This window comes from Crotalus tigris, unplaced genomic scaffold, assembly GCF_016545835.1.
Source record: "Crotalus tigris isolate CLP2741 ecotype Arizona unplaced genomic scaffold, ASM1654583v1 scf7180000018219.524809, whole genome shotgun sequence".
Lineage (NCBI taxonomy): Eukaryota > Metazoa > Chordata > Lepidosauria > Squamata > Viperidae > Crotalus > Crotalus tigris.
This window is the reverse complement of record NW_024096888.1, coordinates 248,444-266,851: the sequence shown is the minus strand read 5'-3', so window position 1 is coordinate 266,851 and position 18,408 is coordinate 248,444. Positions and strand designations below refer to the sequence as shown.

The 18,408-nt window shown below is 35.7% G+C and overlaps 2 protein-coding genes across 6 annotated transcripts in view; one reads left to right on the top strand and one right to left on the bottom strand.

The window, feature by feature from the left end:
• RTTN (rotatin) overlaps nucleotides 1-14,877 on the top strand; it is a 102,155-nt gene extending 87,278 nt beyond the window's left edge. For all 5 annotated transcript variants that reach the window (XM_039349027.1, XM_039349026.1, XM_039349029.1 and 2 more), the window contains 5 exons: nucleotides 2,615-2,817; nucleotides 6,354-6,621; nucleotides 7,737-7,840; nucleotides 12,314-12,383; nucleotides 14,467-14,877. In XM_039349027.1, the coding sequence (XP_039204961.1) occupies nucleotides 2,615-2,817; nucleotides 6,354-6,621; nucleotides 7,737-7,840; nucleotides 12,314-12,383; nucleotides 14,467-14,549 (728 nt within the window). In that variant the 3' untranslated portion in view covers nucleotides 14,550-14,877. The remainder of the gene's footprint in view (nucleotides 1-2,614; nucleotides 2,818-6,353; nucleotides 6,622-7,736; nucleotides 7,841-12,313; nucleotides 12,384-14,466) is intronic.
• The window catches only part of DOK6 (docking protein 6), a 224,224-nt gene continuing 208,648 nt past the window's right edge, over nucleotides 2,833-18,408 (bottom strand). Inside the window, exon 8 of the mRNA XM_039349036.1 lies at nucleotides 2,833-3,139. Coding sequence (XP_039204970.1) covers nucleotides 3,111-3,139 — 29 coding nt within the window. The 3' untranslated portion in view covers nucleotides 2,833-3,110. The remainder of the gene's footprint in view (nucleotides 3,140-18,408) is intronic.

Below are 18,408 nucleotides of genomic sequence, written 5' to 3'. Positions count from 1 at the left end.
TAGCTCATCCTGTTTAGCAACTGATTCATGCAGCGACCATTTGCAGATGATGGTGGAAAATTTAGAGTTAGGTGTAGGGGCAGGTCTGTCAAGCAAAGGAAAGCTGAAGGAAGATTTTAGGCACGGTTGCAGTTTCACTTTGCTTAACAACCAAGTTGTCAGTTCCAATTGTGGTTACTAAAGGAGGACCCTGTGTTCCAACAGAAATGGAAACACTTATGCCTTACTACCTCTGTAAACAGTTGACTGTAGATGTGCACATGTGAGAGAGAAAAAGTTACTATTCACTTTTTCTAGCATGCTTTTATTCTTTCCCTCTTAGCAAATATATTCCTTTTCTATTAAGGTTGGCATAAAGTACCATGAAGAATTATTAACTGTTCGCATATTAAAATTTCTTAATATTTAAATGGCTACACTTGTTGAGAGATGCAGGCACTTGATGACAGCATCTGATTGCACTAACATTTCATTTGAAAGAAACTATTTTTTCTTAGTTAATCATGTTAAAAAGGTTTCAGGTTTTTTTTAAATAAATCGGGGGCTAAGGTGGGTGGATAGTTCATGAATCTTCTGTAGCTACAGAATGTGAATAATCTTAGTTCAACAATTCACGGTAATTTGTAATAGAAATTACATGTTAGCAATGTTCTGTGTAGGAACCTTTGCAAGCTCTTTTGTGGAAGTATATCGGAAAAAAAATGTAATAGAGGAAAGTACAAAATTTAATCCAAAGCATGATGAAATATAATGGAAAGCAAATGATTTTGTATTTAAAAATAGCTTTGGAACTCTTCATGAATACCTTCATTCCTCTGCATAGAAAAACTGAAAAGGTTAATGTGTGCATAATTATAGTCATAGTGTTAATTTCCTTAATTTCATAAAAGTTGAATTCAGTTTAAATTATATTCCATTTTAAATTATATATTTGTATAACAATCTAAATAAGTTCTGCATGTCCAAGATTGTACATGTCCATGGAATGTTTTTGTTTTTGTTTTCAGGCAGCAGCATTGCACTATTTGTCATAACGCGTTACTCTCTTTAAACTGAGACTACATTCAAAAGTGGCTTATACTGTGGTGTAATATATTCCAACAAAAAACTCCATCACTTCCATTACACACATCAAATCCTTGGAAATGCTTCTAGTAGATTTTTGGGTTATAGCTATGGCTAAGATCTCTGCCTGCAAATCAAATGTATTCATCTCTCAAACTAAATTAAGTTCCTTGTAGCTACCAGCAAATGCCTATCCCTCTGTAAAAATATGTCACTGAGAAGTCATTAATAGTAGAGAAGCTTTCATATTTTACTATCTCTTGACTCAGAATTTGAACCTGAATGATTTCACTTGAAAGAGCAGGCAAGCATTATAACCCCCTAATTCTTCTCTAGCTTGGATCTTTTAAACTGATCATTTAAAAAAAGTCAACTCCCATGGACCTATAAGTCTCCAAATATTCACCACTTAACTTTTCTGGTAACATCCAGAAATATGTTAAAGTTGGAAAATGCTGGTTTAAGAGAAGTAGGAACTCATGCCAGATATTTTGAGTTCTTGTCATTCCCAAACTGATGTTAGAGATTATTACATATCTTACTTCATGGCTTAATATATGTCATATTCTTCAAAATATTATACATTAAAATGCATCATAATAGGCTTCTAATGTCTGGATTTCCATCATTAGATGATGTAAAATTATTCATATTATGTTTTGTCATTGTTTTATGAAGATGAATGATCAAGCCCTTGGTGGATGTGTTTTCATAGATCATGTTATGCCAGTGAGTTCTATCACTTTATGTTTTAAAGAAGAAAGCTCTTCTTTCTACTTTTAATCATCATGAATCACTTCCCTTAATAGTACATTTAGATGATAAATACCAACATGACTGTAGATAGAATAGGGCTAGAAGAAAGAGCTGGAGATGAGAGCGGATGAGAAAACAAAAGGAATATTCTGCTTGGAAAAATACAGATGATGGAATCTAAAATGAGGGAACTGATGATTTATAACTGTAGCTTTTTCTCGATTACTTTTAAAACAAAAAAAAAAATAGTGCAGATTGAGGGAAATGAATACACATGAAAGGGATTTTGAACTATGCATAAACAATTTATTTCCTGTAAGCATGGACATAAGAGAAAGAGATGGATTTCATATGAGAAAAAGCTTGAAACAAGATTCCTTTGTTTAATCAACATTGTACTCCTGTAACGGTTGATAAAACTAAGTGTGTTCTGTGATATTGAGTGGTTTATATTAGTTTTGTTGAGTTCTTGATGCTCTTTTAAGCTTGGTTGTTTGCTTGCAGACGTTTCATTACACACTATATAAAAAAATGTGAGTTTGCACTGATGATATCACCTAGTTGAAACATATGCAGGCTCATAGAGCATCAAGAATTTCATAGTTTAATCCTGAGGAAAAAATACTTTTTTTATATGAGTTTTTTTGAAGGTTTTTTTTAAATCATAATGAAGATTTTTGAAAACTGTAATTTTAACATGGAATGAGATTGTTTACCTGCAAACAGGCCACTTAATAAAAAGTTCTCTCCCCCCCCCTCATATTTACCTGTAATAATATTTTGATTTTTAAAGGCTGTGCTTCTCTTTGTGTGGCAAGTAGCAGCTTGTGCCCTTTCCAGACAACCCAAAGAACTGTAGCTGGGAACTCACTTATGCATAACATTATGAAGTTAGCAACTCAAACTCTGTCTGAGAACGGCATCATTCAGCAGATGACTTTTAATCTTCTGGCAAACCTGGTTATATCTCAAGACTGTAAAGGTCTTCTTCAGAAGGTAGGCATTCAATGTTCTGAATATTCTGATAAAATTCAGGAAGTGGTTTTGGTTTTGTTTAGTCTCAGAGAAGATGTTAAGATAATCTGAGTTAAACAGCTAAAATTGTGAATGGAAGACTGAGGCTTATAATAAAGAATTATAGTGCAAGCAAACAAAGCACGTGGAACACAATTATGTGTGTGTGTGTACATGCATTCATATGTAAGTATATGTAGATATTGCATCTATGGATTCTTCATGAATCATCTTTCTTACCTTTGAATACTCAATTTTCTCAATTGTAGGGATTATTACTGCAATGTTTGCTCACTTGTAGATCCTGATTAAAGATATAAATAAAAGTATGTATTATTATGTATAGTTTTTCATCACTGATTTCTGTGGAAGAAGCTTGCAGATATTACCACATCCAAATATATGTTTTTATCAGCCAAATTATTGGCCGATAAAAGAGTAAGAGAAAAACTGTCTTGTCTGTTCTGTTTTTTAGTTAATATTTCTGCTTCTTAGCTCAGCAAAACTTTCATTCCTGCATGTTTAATGTAAGCGTCTTGGCATCGTTTGTACATGACTTACGCTTTAGGGATAAATTATACCTATTGTCAGTATAATTTGTCACATGTCAGAAGCGCCTTTTGCAGAGGAAATATTTCCTCTGTTCTTTGCTTCTTCTCTTCATGACAGGGTGGTTATCCTGAAATGAAATTGTGGACTAAAGCTCTCCCCAGAAGTGATTGGTTGTGTTGAAGCAAAGTCACTTCCTGCATATGTCAGAAACTTTCCCAAAGGCCTTTGTCAGTAAGACATTGTCTGCCCCCAGCCTGCCACTTTATTTTTAAAGCTCCGAGTGCAAGGCATGAGCTCTGCCCTTTTTGTAAAAACCCAAACCAGAAGTTTCTGCATAGGTATGAATAATATTGTGGCATAGATAACTCTCTTCCCCAGTTTATGATTAGTGTGGCATCAGAAAGGAAAGAGCATGGGGGAACAAAGGAAAGCAAGCAACAAGATAGTGGCTGTTAATGTTTTGTTGTTATTATAGCTGCTAACTGTGATGGAAGTGGGCTGCTCATGGAAAGAGATGATACCATCAAGCCCCAGAGCCATGTGTCTTCTCCTCAGATTGGGCATACCAACTGGGGAAGGCAGATCCTCACTCTTTGTTTCTTCTCACCACCTTTTTCCATTTGGATAGAAACATTGTCTATAAGGTTAAAGCTGCCCTGATGAAAAGGAACGGGGACAATTGCAGTAGCTTTTGAATGTGTGGGATTGATTGAGATGTTACATTTATATTTTGCAATATAGAATACTGCAAAACACTATGAGTGCATTTGTATGTGTGTCTGAGAGAGAGAAAGAGAGACTGGCACTATGTATTTAAAAATCAAGTTAACAGATGTATGAGCAATGTAAGTAGTAAAGCAGTAAATAATTAGATGACAAGGTTTTTCTTTAAAACCACATAAGTGCTTTAAATTGAAAAGATGCAATGCTGGGAGAATTAAAAGGTTCTTTGCTAGTCTTGAAAGGAGCAATGTAAGAGCTTCCTGTAAGAGGCAACAACCATTGCTAGAAATAATGAATTAGATTTAGAATTCCATAATAATGCAGACTATTAATATTTTCATCACTAATTCAGAAATGACTGAATTATTCCCTACCAGCTCTTTTATTTTGGATAATCCTTCCTTCCTTCCTTCCTTCCTTCCTTCCTTCCTTCCTTCCTTCCTTCCTTCCTTCCTTCCTTCCTTCCTTCCTTCCTTCCTTCCTTCCTTCCTCTACCCTACCCTACCCTACCCTACCCTACCCTACCCTACCCTACCCTACCCTACCCTACCCTACCTGCAGTTAGAAAGTGAACTTTTCACAACCACTGTCATAACTGCTTTATTGGTCTGTAACCCTGGGTAATAAAATTATCTGAAAACCTATTTCATTTCATTTGTATCCATCTAGCATTTCGAATAGCTGATAGATGGAACAAATATTTGGGTTGCTTTTTGATTTTCTAGCAGAAAATTTAGTTGTTGATCAAATGGCTTGTATGCAAGAAATTGCTCGGTTCAGCTTTTGGCAGCCCCAAGTAGAAAGAGCCAGGACATATTGAAAGGCCAGAGAATTGCTTGTAGTTTGATGGAGCAGTTGCCTGTCTGCATAGCATTTCCTGACAGCAGCTTAAGATACATGTTTATATCTGAAGGAAGTTTCCTTTTGGAGGCTTTTAAATTAATTAAGGGATGTTTAATTTCACATGTCTGACAGGCTCAGAACACATCTATTCCTGAAGATAGCTGGCTTTAAATATCTACAGGAAGCATCTGGCAATGTAGAGCTTCTAAATTTTGTGTATCGTTGAGTTTTTTCTGTAGTAGGAATAGGCAACAATTTTATGCACAGTTGCAGAAACTATAACAGGGTCTGTTTGCAGCACATGAGTATATGTTATGGCTTTTATATCTCCCAATGCTCTTTTGCCTATGGTCAGCTTCTCCTAGCCAAAAAAATCTTCCAGAAATGTACTTCCTTTTCCTAAAGACTTTGTGCAAGTTCTTCAAAGGACTTGAGGACACCAGAGTTTGCATGCTGTCTCTCTCCCCTTACTGACAGTATTTCTTAAACTGAAATGTTTCTCTGACAAATTGTTATATTGTACATAAGAAAAAAATACTGTATCTTGCATAAAAAAAATCTTAAATTGTCTTTACATCCTGTGTATGATTTTTTGATGCCTGACTTTTTTTGTTTTCACATAAGTATCAGTTATTATTAAAATAAAAGCGACAGAATGTGTTTTGTAGACAACTTTATAAATAATCCATCTGATTATAATTATATGTCCAGATTACTATAAAGTGATTGAAGACAGAGGATTTATTTTCACTTTATAAATGGCATCGTTTAAATTGATGGGAAAAAATGGTCTATTTTCAAGTATTGTTAAAATATTCTTAATTGTAAAAGGACTAAAGCCTTTTTGTATAGGCCAGGATTTTCAGTTGAAGTTCTGACTAGGATGAGACAGAAATGAGAACTTAGTTCTCCTTAGATGTTCCTGAACTACAGTTCCCAATATCCATTGCCACCAACTAGCCAGGTTGTTGGATGTTCCAGTTTAGCAACACCTAGAGCACTGGAAGTTCCTCATCTCCAACACTGGGAACAAAACATGTTAAAAGTCAGAAGGATAACTCAGAATAAAGGAAACTAATTTATTCAAATGTAACAAAATTTCTAGTTGAGTGTCTTATTCAATATTGAGGGATCCTTGGTGTTCTCTGAATTTGGTTGTTTTCTTGCAGACATTTCAGTACCCAAACTGATGTTGATCTCTAATTTGGGTAATGAAAAATCTGCAAGAAAACAACCAAGTTCAGAGAGCACCAAGGACCCCTTATTTCCAACCCTGAGCTACAAATATTCTCCTTTATTGATTATTCAGTATTTCCAGAGGTGGGAAGTAACATGTTTTGTTAATGGATTGTAAAAACTAATTCCTTAATAACCACTCATTTTCTCCTGTCCTACTTTAGAATAATTTTCTACAGAATTTTTTGTCACTATCATTGCCAAAAGGAGGAAATAAAAGCCTCAGCATGCTGGCTATTGCTTGGCTAAAACTCTTACTGAATTTATCATTTGGAGAAGACGGACAGCAAATGATTGTTAAATTGAATGGTGGCTTGGATCAACTTGTAGAGATGGCCAAATATAAACACAGAAACAATCCATACATGATCCTTCTGATTCTGCACAATATCTGCTTTAGTCCAGCCAACAAACCCAAGATACTGGCAAATGGTAAATACCTATTATCTGGCTTTAAGCCATTCTTCCCAACTAAGGACTTTTTAGACATACAGTATGAGATGACAACTAGCCAAATTATTGGGTTGAGAAAAGGTGGAGCTAGAGCTTATGAAATAACCCTACTATATATTTTCAGGCTTAGAACTGCAATGCTACAATAATAATAATAAAAACAAATATACCTATGAACAGTTGTTTATAATTCAGATAAGATCCAGTTTTAGAATCAGGGAATCCTAGATTTTCTTTGCCCAACTATTCTGGTAGACTATTACACAAGATTTTTAGCAAGGTCTCCTCTTCATCACTGAACATATGTTGAAGGTAAGAAGGAGGGAAGAAAGACCTATAAATAAAGACAGTGGATAGGAAAATGTAAAGTGCTGGCCAAGAAAGGAAAGGTTTTATTATCCAGTTACAAAATCTTTTTTAAAGATAGCTACACCAAAGGACAGTCTAATTGATGTTTTGAACAAAGTTCATAATAGTGCGATAGAAGGTAATTTTTGGAGGCCCAATCACAAAGCTTGCACGAAAGCAGAATTATAGGATTTTTTTAAATAGTGGGAACAGATAATACGTATCAATGTCTGAATCGTTTACCTCAATGTATAATAAATGTAAATGTAGAATATGTGCAATATAGAATATTTATAGTATAATTAGCACGAGAAGGTAGCCAGTAATTTAAGTCTTGAAAGCTTGGCATTATTTCTTACATTGAAGTTTATTCTTTACATCTTTTAATAGGGATCTGCAGTAGCCTAGATCTAAAGGGGGAAAGGTGATCCATGGAATACCTCTGGCCTTTTTTTTTTAAGCAAGCTGGAAAAGCTGCCAACTGATGCTGCATGCACACACCCTTGCGTGGTGTTCCATATCACCTTTTCTCCTTCCCATCAGGATCACTGTCTTTTTTTAATACCACTACAACAGAAGAAGCTACCATATAGAAGTTACTTGAAATGAAATTGTTGTGACTTATATAAATGTAATATATATCACAGGAAGTGGGAAATTACTCACAAGAATGCATTGGAGAAACTGAAACTGTGATATAATAGCCTTTAGACAGATACATGTGCGGTCTTTTGTCTTCCTCCTAGATAAAGCTGTTGCATTGCTATCTGCCTGTCTGGAAGATGACAGTCCTGCAGCTCAGAGAATAGGAGCATCTGCAATTTGGGCTTTGCTTCACAACTATCAGAAGGTTAATATTTTAAAGGCTTGCAGATTTTATTTCTGATGTGTGCATACAGAAGCACTGCAGTTTTCAATTAGGCACTAATCTCTTAGTCCGCATGTGTATAATAATACATACACAAATACATGAGTCCCTATACATATATAAGCACATTTCCACCTAGCCTACATTTTCATAACATGGTCAGTAGTACAGCTAATTGCCATTGAATATAATCTGAGAAATCCTTGACAAAATCAAAGAATGTAAGAGTTGGAAAGGTCCAGTGGCATCTGTAGCAAACTGCAGGGTTGAAGTGATGACACATGTGATGATGATATGACAGAAATCCCCCGTTATGTATGTACTCATACCCCAACATCCAAAACAAGTGCATAAATTGCAGCATGCATCATATGCATGTGATAACAGAATAACAGAGTTGGAAAGGACCTTAGAGATCTTCTAGTCCAACCCCCTGCCCAGGCAGGAAACCCTGCCTATACCATTTCAGACAAATGGCTGTCCAGTCTCTCCTTAAAAACTTCCAGTGTTGGAGCATTCACAACTTCTGGAGGCAGGTTGTTCCACTGATTAATTGTTCTAACTATCAGGAAATTTATCCTTAGTTCTAAGTTGCTTCTCTCTTTGGTTAGTTTTCCATCCACTGCTTCTTGTTCTGCCTTCAGGTGCTTTGTAGAATAGCTTGACTCCCTCTTCTTTGTGGCAACCCCTGAGATATTGGAATACTGCTATCATGTCTCTCCCCCCCCCCGTTCCTTCCTTTCATTAAACGAGACATACCCAATTCCAGCAACCGTTCCTTATATGTTTTAGCCTCCAGTCCCCTAATCATCTTTGGTGCTCTTCTCTGTACTCTTTCTAGAGTTTGAACATCTTTTTTATATTGTGGCGATCAAAACTGGATGCAGTATTCCAAGTGTGGCCTTACCAAGGCGCTATAAAGTAGTATTAACATGTCTTGTGATCTTGAGTCTCTCTCTCAGTTAATGCAGCTTAGGACTGTGTTGGCCTTTTTGGCAGGTGCAGCACACTGCATGCTCATATTTAAGTGATTGTCTATTAGGATTCCAAGATCCCTCTCACAATTATTATTATTGAGCCAGGTACCACCTATACTATACCTGTGCATTTAGTTTTTCTTGCCTAAATGTAGAATCTTATTTTTTTTTACCATTGAATTTCATTTTGTTAGATAGGGTCCAATGTCAAGATCCTTCTGTATCTTAAGCCTGTCTTCTGGAGTGTTGGCTATTCCTGCCAGCTTGGTGTCGTCTGAAAATTCCCCATAATACATCAGGAATTAATGAAGTCATGTATGTGCTATTAGCCCTTTCTCACCTCTTGACTAATCTAAGACAATGCTGCAGTCGATGAAAGCATGCAGAAAAAATGGTGGGTCCTATTTCAGTCAAGAACATACTATTTAAAATCTTCGAAAATTATTTTGGTTCTTCAGTATAAGTAAACTGAATTTTAAAAAAGGAAAATTATTGAGCCAGAGTCTCTCTTTGTATTTATATTTGCTGGGTTCAAATGTTTATTATAAAAAGATCATAGAAAATGATTTTTTTCTTTATGTAATCCAGAAAGCACATCATCTTTCTCTGAATGTAGATCTGGCAAATAAGCTGCTCTTTTCTTCCAAGAATTTCAAGTCTTGTTTTTTTCCCCCCCTAGTTTGGTCTGTTTTCCATTCATTCTCTCATAAGGAATTTCTTACTCTGCTGTCTCTTCTTTAGCAATTTCTTACAAAAAAGAAGAATGTTTGCCAATATTCTGTTACACTCCACATTTCAAAAAGAAAAAACACCCAAGCATCACAGTCTTCTCTGGCATTCAAGATGGAAAAAGCACAGGTCACTAGTCCCTTAAAATTACTTACTGCATAACAATAAGATTATGGCTGTGGATTCAAGATAATTAAAGCTCCATCAAGGCTTTAATAGATGATAAGATGTCTAGGCTACTCTGCAGCTTTGCTGTTGTATTTCTCTCACTTTCTACAACCATTTCTCATTACTGAATATCAAAATTCAGGTTCGGCTTTGTCTGATTTACACTAGAGCAATGTTTCTCAACCTTGATAGCTTGAAGATATGTGGACTTACACTCCCAGAATTCTCCAGCCAGCAAATTTCCTTTTGTATTCATTTTTCTTATTCCTACATTCCTGTTCTGAATATAGTTTACGAAACTCTTACCATTGATATGAATGTAAATTATCATTAGAATGAGTCTGATTAAACCATATATTTTTCTTTTCCATCTCATAAAAACACTTTTCCTTTGCACTAAATTTCTGCATTATACATTCATTCAGCAAATTAAAATGGGTATAACACAGCATAGACTATCTTTAAAAAACACAGTGCTTGTTACTATATATATATATATATATATATATATATATATATATATATATATATATATATATATATATATATTTTCTGAGGTTTTCGCGGGTATTTGTATGTAGGTCTTTGGTTGTTCGGGTTTTCTCCCACGTAAAATTGGAAGTGTCTTGGCGACGTTTCGACGAAGTCCCATTCGTCATCTTCAGGCTGGTGCTTTCAGCTTCGTGCTTCGAGCAGCAATGTGTGGTCTTAGCTGTTTCTTCCTTTTAACTGCCAGTGGGGGTATGAACTGATTGGGTGGGAGCTTGGCTGTGTTCTGATTGGGTGGAGGTGTGTTCTGATTGGTTAGGGGCGTGGCTGTGCTCTGATTGGCTGGGGGGTTGGCTGTGCTCTGATTGGCTGGGGGGTTGGCTGTGCTCTGATTGGCTGGGGGAGTGTTCTGTTTGGTTGTGCTCAGAGTTAGGGGTTTAAGATTTTGGGCTGCCCTGCCATTCCTTGGCTTCGCGTTCGTGGTCGTGCTTCCTCTTCATGGAGGGTGTCAGTTTGCTTCATGTATGGATTGGAGGGGTTTAAAGTGGCTAATGATGCAGCTGTGGTCTGGCTTCTGGTTTGTGGTCGTGCCTCATCATCGGTGTGGCTTTGGGTTTGTTTTTTGCGTGGATGTGTGGTGGTGACATCCTGTGTGGTTTTTGTGAGTGTGGGTCTGGTATCATTTTTTGTGTTAGGGAGTCGTTTGTCAATAAGGGCGGGTTTCCAAATGGCTGGTAGGCGGGAGGTATCATCTCGCTTGTTCATGCTGTGTGGGCGTTTTTCTATCTCGATGGCTTCTCTGATTATTCTGTTATTAAAATGTTCACTTTTGGCAATGGTTCTGGTATTTTTAAAGTCAATTTCATGTCCTGTAGCTTTAAGGTGTTGGACCAGGGAAGATGTCCAACACCTTAAAGCTACAGGACATGAAATTGACTTTAAAAATACCAGAACCATTGCCAAAAGTGAACATTTTAATAACAGAATAATCAGAGAAGCCATCGAGATAGAAAAACGCCCACACAGCATGAACAAGCGAGATGATACCTCCCGCCTACCAGCCATTTGGAAACCCGCCCTTATTGACAAACGACTCCCTAACACAAAAAATGATACCAGACCCACACTCACAAAAACCACACAGGAGGTCACCACCAAACATCCACGCAAAAAACAAACCCAAAGCCACACTGACTATGAGGCACGACCACAAACCAGAAGCCAGACCACAGCTGCATCATTAGCCACTTTAAACCCCCCAATCCATACATGAAGCAAACTGACACCCTCCATGAAGAGGAAGCACGACCACGAACGCGAAGCCAAGGAATGGCAGGGCAGCCCAAAATCTTGAATCCCTCTGCAACTCAGACTAACCTGAGCACAACCAAACAGAACACTCCCCCAGCCAATCAGAGCACAGCCAACCCCCCAGCCAATCAGAGCACAGCCAAGCCCCTAACCAATCAGAACACACCTCCACCCAATCAGAACACAGCCAAGCTCCCACCCAATCAGTTCATACCCCCACTGGCAGTTAAAAGGAAGAAACAGCTAAGACCACACATTGCTGCTCGAAGCACGAAGCTGAAAGCACCAGCCTGAAGATGACGAATGGGACTTCGTCGAAACGTCGCCAAGACACTTCCAATTTTACGTGGGAGAAAACCCGAACAACCAAAGACCTACATATATATATATATATATATATATATATATATATATATATATATATATATAAATAAAATAGCCTATGCTTGTTCTGGAATTTTTGGGCTGATTGTGATGCAGGTTCATATTCAATAGGGAACATTCTGTTATGCTGAGCATTGCAAACAGCTACCTTTGGGGGGAAAAAAGCTTATTTTTATTGTGTTATTTCACTGAAACTGTTTTCTTTCTCCTGTTCTACCCTGCTCTACCCCCCTCATCAAACAATTCATGTTTTGCATTCTTAAGTTTTTCTGAATGTCATAGCCTCATGGCCTGCCAAGGAAGAAGTAAAATGAAGAAATGATTTGAAAAGCATCAGCGCAGGGGAATTAACAAACATTGAATTATTCTTTTTCTTTTCTTTTTTTTTATGCTACAGGCAAAAGTGACTTTGAAGAATCCATCAATAAAAAGAAGGGTGGATGAAGCTTTTATGTTGGGAAAGAAATGTATGTTATTAACAAGTTTGATTTCCATCTTAAACAAATAGCATTTGATATGCAAATATGTGTTCAATTTTTAACTTTGCCCAAGAATACAACACTGGGAATTCATGAGTGGGACGGGGGTCAGATAGGCTGGGAGATATTCTCAAATGAAAAGATAACTTTCTAAAAACTTTTATGAATTCTGGATATTATTTTTTTAAAGTCTGTTTGCTCGGATAGAGGGATAGAGAGAAATACATATGATTTGGAAATTATGTTTTGGGGAAAATGGCACTAGAATGTCCTACAGGCAGGATGTTAGTGGGATGGGGAATAAGCAAGAAAGTCCAATCATTAGGCCCAAAGTTTTAGCTAACAAATTTCGCAATTCTTCAAAGTTAGTAATAAAATGAAAATTGTAGGTGGAATGCACTTATTAGTGATAAGCATCATGATTATCCAGCTGCACTTATTATTCAAGTACAATAACAACAAAAAATGGTTGCTTCCTGGTTCTTGCCAGTGGGTAAGGATCCTATCTGACAGACAATAAAAATAAAGGGGATTGCCAGGCTAATATAAGCACAGCTGGAAAGTAATTTTTGGATAATTCACTAGATAAAAAGCCAATTAAGCTTTCCCCCAAGTATTCATGGAAAAAATGTTAAATTGTACTTGAGGAGCTGAATATTACAGATGTTTTCATAGTTTAATGAGATTTTTCTTTACAATATATTGACTAAACTTTTAGAGAAATACAGTCTATAATTAAAACAAAAACAAAAAATAGGTGTATCATGAGCACGTTGTATTTTATATTGAGAGAAATCTATAATGTTTCCCATGGATATTCTTGAACATTATGATTTGGTTGGTGTATATGCTTTAGAAGTATTTCATTTTCAGAGACACTCTTGATTTATTTTCACATCTCTTGACTCAGTCATAAAACATTTCAGTAAAAGAAAAAAAAATAGGATATCAAGATAATTATTTCACAAGTCAACTTGTATAGCCTTCTCTAGAGAACCAATTGTGGATTATCTTGATTTATATCCGAGCTACTTACAAAGTGAAACAGTTATATAGTGAAGCAAAATAATAACTGATATAATTAGCACAAGCAGTACTCTTATTAAATCATAATGAGTTGTATAGAAGCCTGTGTCCACAAACTCAATTTAATGCCTGTGCAAGGAAGAAAATAGAATTTCCATGCATAGAGAAGCTTAATTCTAGGCATAGGATAATTGCCCATTTTTTTTAAAAAAAATGTAAGAATTAAGCATGTGTTAAATCCTTTCTATAAAAATAAACACTTTTTTAAAATGTTAATTTGTGCCCTGTTTTATATACTAAATGTATAATATAATAGAAATCCGTAGTGAGTTAAGAGTTTGCAAGCTATGAACAAATAATGGGATGTTTAGTTGCTGGGATAGCCAAAAGTACTTCTGTTCTAGAACAAATAGATTTCAAACATGAGCCATTTTATGTACAATAAAATCTGCATGTTTAGAAACAACATGCTCTAAATCAGAGGTGTCCAATCTTGGCAACTTTAAAACTTGTGGGCTTCAGGTCCCAGAATTCTTCAGCCAGCTCTGGGAATTGAAGTCCACAGGTCTTAAAGTTGCCAAGCTTGGACACCCCTTCTCTAAATGATAGAAGGAAATATCAAATGAGACATTGTTTGGTTAAAGACCAATGTGTTCCTCACCCATTCAAATAGATTTGTAAAGCTCTATGTATTATGTAATATATTGTAACATTGTCTAAATGTATTGAATAATCAAGAAAGGCCTGCAGAATGGTGTGATGCCTCAGTTTGAACTTTAGCATAATGAGATAGAACTGGGAAAACCAATGTTAGAAACTCTGGAGAGGCATTGCTAGTGAGTGTAGGCATTCCTAGATCAGGTTCAAACTCAGCTGCCGGATTTTGATGAAAAAAATGTATTTTAATTTAATATAACTAAATAATGGAATATCAGAATTGTAACTATTCACAACAACATGACAGTTGAAGAGGTTTGGCTTATATTTCTCTTTTCAATTGAGACATTTATCTGTTATTTTAAAAGCTAATGCATTTCCCTTTTAGGTCTTCAACAGCCACAAGAAAGTCAAGAGGAAACGTATCACATAAAGTGCCTGGAAACACTTGTACAGCTTCTCAACAGTTAACAGACACATTGTTAAAAAAGGGCACATCAATTGGACTGACTTCTCCAAAAGGCATGAGGACTAAAATGGCATATTAAATCCCTTGCATTGGATTATCTACCCAGAAAAGGAAAATTTGCACAGTTTTTGACTTAATAGTAGAATAGGTCAATCCGAAGAATGTACAGTAAATGTTTCCGTGGAAATGCTGTTCTAGCATTGTGATATTACAGATAGATGTAAGAAAGTAATGAAGTAGCTAATTTTAATTATGTAAATTGTAATTATGTGAATATATATTTTTGCAGTGTTCGAGCTTGTATTAATAAATATGTTTTAATAATGCGAATGTGGAAAGAAGTGCTGTCTCTTTAGGGCAATGACCCAGTTTTGAGATATAAGAATGGGTGCTGGAGATCTATGGAGACATCAGCAATAGTCAAATGTTTCTAGAGGAATTTGAGGATGAACAAATTGTGGCAGGAAAAAAGTATGAGATGTAAAATATATTAATGCATGTTTAGCCTGTTACATAGGTTGCTCTTAAAAAAAAATAGAAAAACAGAGCAAGATTGTTTGACATGCTCAAGATGTCAAGTTGAGTAAGCTGATCCTTCATTTTTTACTGCTTCCTTCTCTGGGAAGATGAGAAGAGGTCAAAGAAACGACACAAGTTCTCTTCATCCAATCACATTCTGTCTTTCAAGGTCACACCATTGAATGCCTTGCTTTACATCAATAATATTTTAAAATTATTATTTTTATCCTTATTTTCTAGCACAATAAGCATCACTTCCAAAATCCGTATGTCTTTTAATTTCATTAAGGTAGAATTTAGATCATTTTCAAATATTTCATTTGTTTTAACATTTTTTTCAAAGAAGGAATAACTGATACAAAGGTACTTCACTGAAAAGAAAGACTAAACGAAAGACCATTTTCTAAACCAAATGCTTAATTTATTGCTTGCTCCCTTCATTGATAGTGATTTGACTGCTACATCTAATAATTTCTACTTAATCATAGCCCCACAATCAAACACTGAAGTGAAAGTTCAAAATAAGTTATAGTTGTTTTAAGAAACAGTTTTATAAGAAAATATAGGCAAGACCACAAATGTTGGTGATGTTTATTTGGGACTGTATAAAATTGATGCCTGAAATGTCAATTTTTGCTACAGTAGAGTATCAGAGAATTTATGTCAAGCTACTTTTTTTTAAACAAGAATTTGTACTCTTTATTTCTTAATACAATCAAATACCTTTTTACAGGAAGTTTAGAACATGTTTAACATCTAATAATTCACCAATTAATGTTTACCAATCCCAGTTGATTATGTGAATAGATTCCTTTGGAAGATAATATGTCCTTGATAACAGTTGTATATGTGGTATGAACCATCTTCTAAATTTCAGGTTACCCTTGTTTGATATTTTAATGGAATGAAAATCATTTTTAAAATATAAATGAGAGAAAATGACCTACTGATAACAGCAACATGGCATTTTCTATAATAATTGCTGCTGGGGGAAAAAATGGCAAGTGTAACCACTGTGTTTGAGAGATCTATAATTCTGTGGGTTGTGGAGGAAATTTCTTGCATAGTGGAAACAGCAAGTAACATCTTGGGTTGTGTGCTGAAAACCATAGATTTAAAGATAATTTGTCAGTTGCAATTACAACAAAGCAAAGGGCAATATATCAGCTGCAAAACGTTACCCAGAGGCATCAGACAACATGTCATATGTCAGCCAAATTACTATATTTTTCCCCATGCAGGAATTAAACAGATATACCAGCATTTAGGTCAGAATGCATTGGTGGCAAAGCAGTGGCAAGACCTCCCCCCTCCTGTGGGAGGTGGAGTTGAAAAAGTTAGGATGGTGAGCAAAAAGGCTCACTTGAAGTCCCACTCTTATTTAGCACGCATCACTTGGATGCAAAAGTGGCAGGCTTTGGGCATGTTTCACTCTCACCTTCTAATTGAGCCCAAAATTTATGTTGTTAAGTGAGACATTTGTTAATGAGTTTTGCCCATTTTATGACCTTTCTTGCCATAGTTGTTAAGTGAATCATTGCAATTGATAAGTTAGTTACCCAATTGTTAAGTGAATCTGGCTTCCTCATTGTCTTTGCTTGTCCGAAGGTCATAAAAGGTGATCAGAAGACCCTGGAACACAGCAACAGTCATCAATGTGAACCAGTTGCCAAGCATCTGAATTTTGATCACATGATCATGGGGATGCTTCAACGGTCGTAACTGAAAAATGGTCATATGGTCCATGCCATTATAACTTTGGACGGTCATTAAATGAACTGTTGTAAATCGAGACTACCTGTATACTATTGTGGATCATCTTGGATTTGCCTATTTGATGAAGTACTATACTCAAATTCAAAATAAACTTTTCAGATCAATTTAATCCCCAATTTATTAAAATTCAAGAATCCCTTTGTTAATGTTCAAATTAGAACCATGGCTCAGTCTTTTGAAATCCCATTTTGATACTTAGTTATTTGGATTATGTTAACAGAGATTAACTGAAGTCTGACACATATAGTAATGAGACTACATGAACTCAACAACACTCTGCAAGGAACGGGGTCAAAAATTTAACATTTCTCTTTCAATATTATTAATTATATTTAAAGTTTACATGTAGTATGTTTTCTTTAATTAGTATGTTTTTTAACTCAGTTATGACTGCATAACTTTAATAGAGTCTCTTATATGGATACTTATGTCTTATAAATAATGATTTGCCACTTTGAATTGTAAAGCAATGGATTTTATCAGAAACTTTCTCAGCAATGCTGGAGCAGATCTTATCGTATCATGCATCAAGATATCATCTAGGTTATCCCATTATTTGGAAATAATTAATTTGTCTTTGAAAAATAGAAATCTGTTTAGTTTTTTTAATTTGAATTTTTTATTCTGATCCTCAAATACAGGTAGTAAATCTAACTATGGAGAAAACTGTTTTGTTTATCAATGGTGTATTTAGCATATTTGACACGTGGATGGCTCTACTCTCTGCTTTGCGCATAACACGTAGAAATATCACTGGTTCTATCTTCATCACTACACTGCCAATCGCAAACAACTGATTTCTGGCAGCAATGACCCAAACCACAGCTACCACTCCCTCTTCAGATAATCTCCTGGTGATTTTTGACAGCACCCCCTTTTTGCTTGCCTCCGGGGCAATCTGATCTCACCACCCTTCTTTTGGTACATTACCGTTGTTCAGTTATCCATCACTAAGCTCACCAAAATCTTTCTTCTCCGAAGCTGAAACTTTTATATCGCATTCCCATCAAATGTGAAAAAAACATTTTCTTTGGTTTAAACTTTGTCAACAGTTCAAGAAATATTTACAAGTTACATTTAAAAAAAACAAAAACTCAAGATGGTTGTGGTAATGTGATCAAAACCCTACCTTCTCCCTACGGACAGAGCTTCAACTACATTGCTGCGGCTGCCGTTTCAATTTCTTTTCTTGCTACAGATACCACGAAAACCTATTTATCAGTGCCCTACATGCTTGTTTATTAGAACTTTTGGTATAACTTCAAATATGGTTTCAAGAATCTCTTTAGAGTTGTTCAAAAAAGTTACCACTATGGTGCAATCAAGCCAGGCAGAACCTTGAGTACAAAGATGTCATCATCACCATTTTGATTTTTTTTAACCATACCCTGCTAACGCCTCCGTATTTTTTTCAATATTGTCAAGATTATATTACTTTCATTACTTTTTTTTGTATGCTAATTGCTGCTTTCGCATATTCTGGAAAAGATCATTCCTGTATTGAAGTACCTTTAACTCTGTGAAGAAGAGTCAAGCTTATATAGCAATCCCCTTGCAAATGAAGCC